Source organism: Austrofundulus limnaeus, unplaced genomic scaffold (assembly GCF_001266775.1).
Source record: "Austrofundulus limnaeus strain Quisiro unplaced genomic scaffold, Austrofundulus_limnaeus-1.0 Scaffold299, whole genome shotgun sequence".
NCBI lineage: Eukaryota > Metazoa > Chordata > Actinopteri > Cyprinodontiformes > Rivulidae > Austrofundulus > Austrofundulus limnaeus.
Window position 1 is genome coordinate 4035 of NW_013952701.1, and position 371 is coordinate 4405.

At 40.7% G+C, this 371-nt stretch overlaps 1 protein-coding gene across 1 annotated transcript in view; it reads left to right on the forward strand.

The window, feature by feature from the left end:
• The window catches only part of LOC106526897 (uncharacterized), a gene marked incomplete at its 5' end in the record, with an annotated part of 2219 nt that continues 1848 nt past the window's right edge, over nt 1-371 (forward strand). Inside the window, 1 exon segment of the mRNA XM_014021618.1 lies at nt 1-371. Coding sequence (XP_013877072.1) covers nt 30-371 — 342 coding nt within the window.

Consider the following 371-nt stretch of genomic DNA (forward strand, 5'->3'; position numbering starts at 1 on the left):
ATGTGAATGGTTTCAGATACAGACTGTACATGGCTCAGCAAGTTGCCAGGAAAAAGTTGACTAAAGTGCAGTCTAAAATGAAAAAGCGTTACGATTGTAAAACTGAGAATAAAGAATTTTTTCCTGGAGACAAAGTGTTGGCACTGACTCCACTTCTCACATCTCCCTTTCAAGCAAAGTACTCTGGGCCCTACGCAGTGTTAGAAAGGTTGTCAGATCAGAATTATTTAATCTCTACACCTGCTCGTCGATCTGATAAAAACCTGTTTCATGTAAACCTCTTGAAACCTTATGTGTCTCGTGACTTATCGGATGGAGTGTCTGCAATGAGTGCTGCTAGTCATCCTGTTTGTTTGTCAATATCGTCAGGT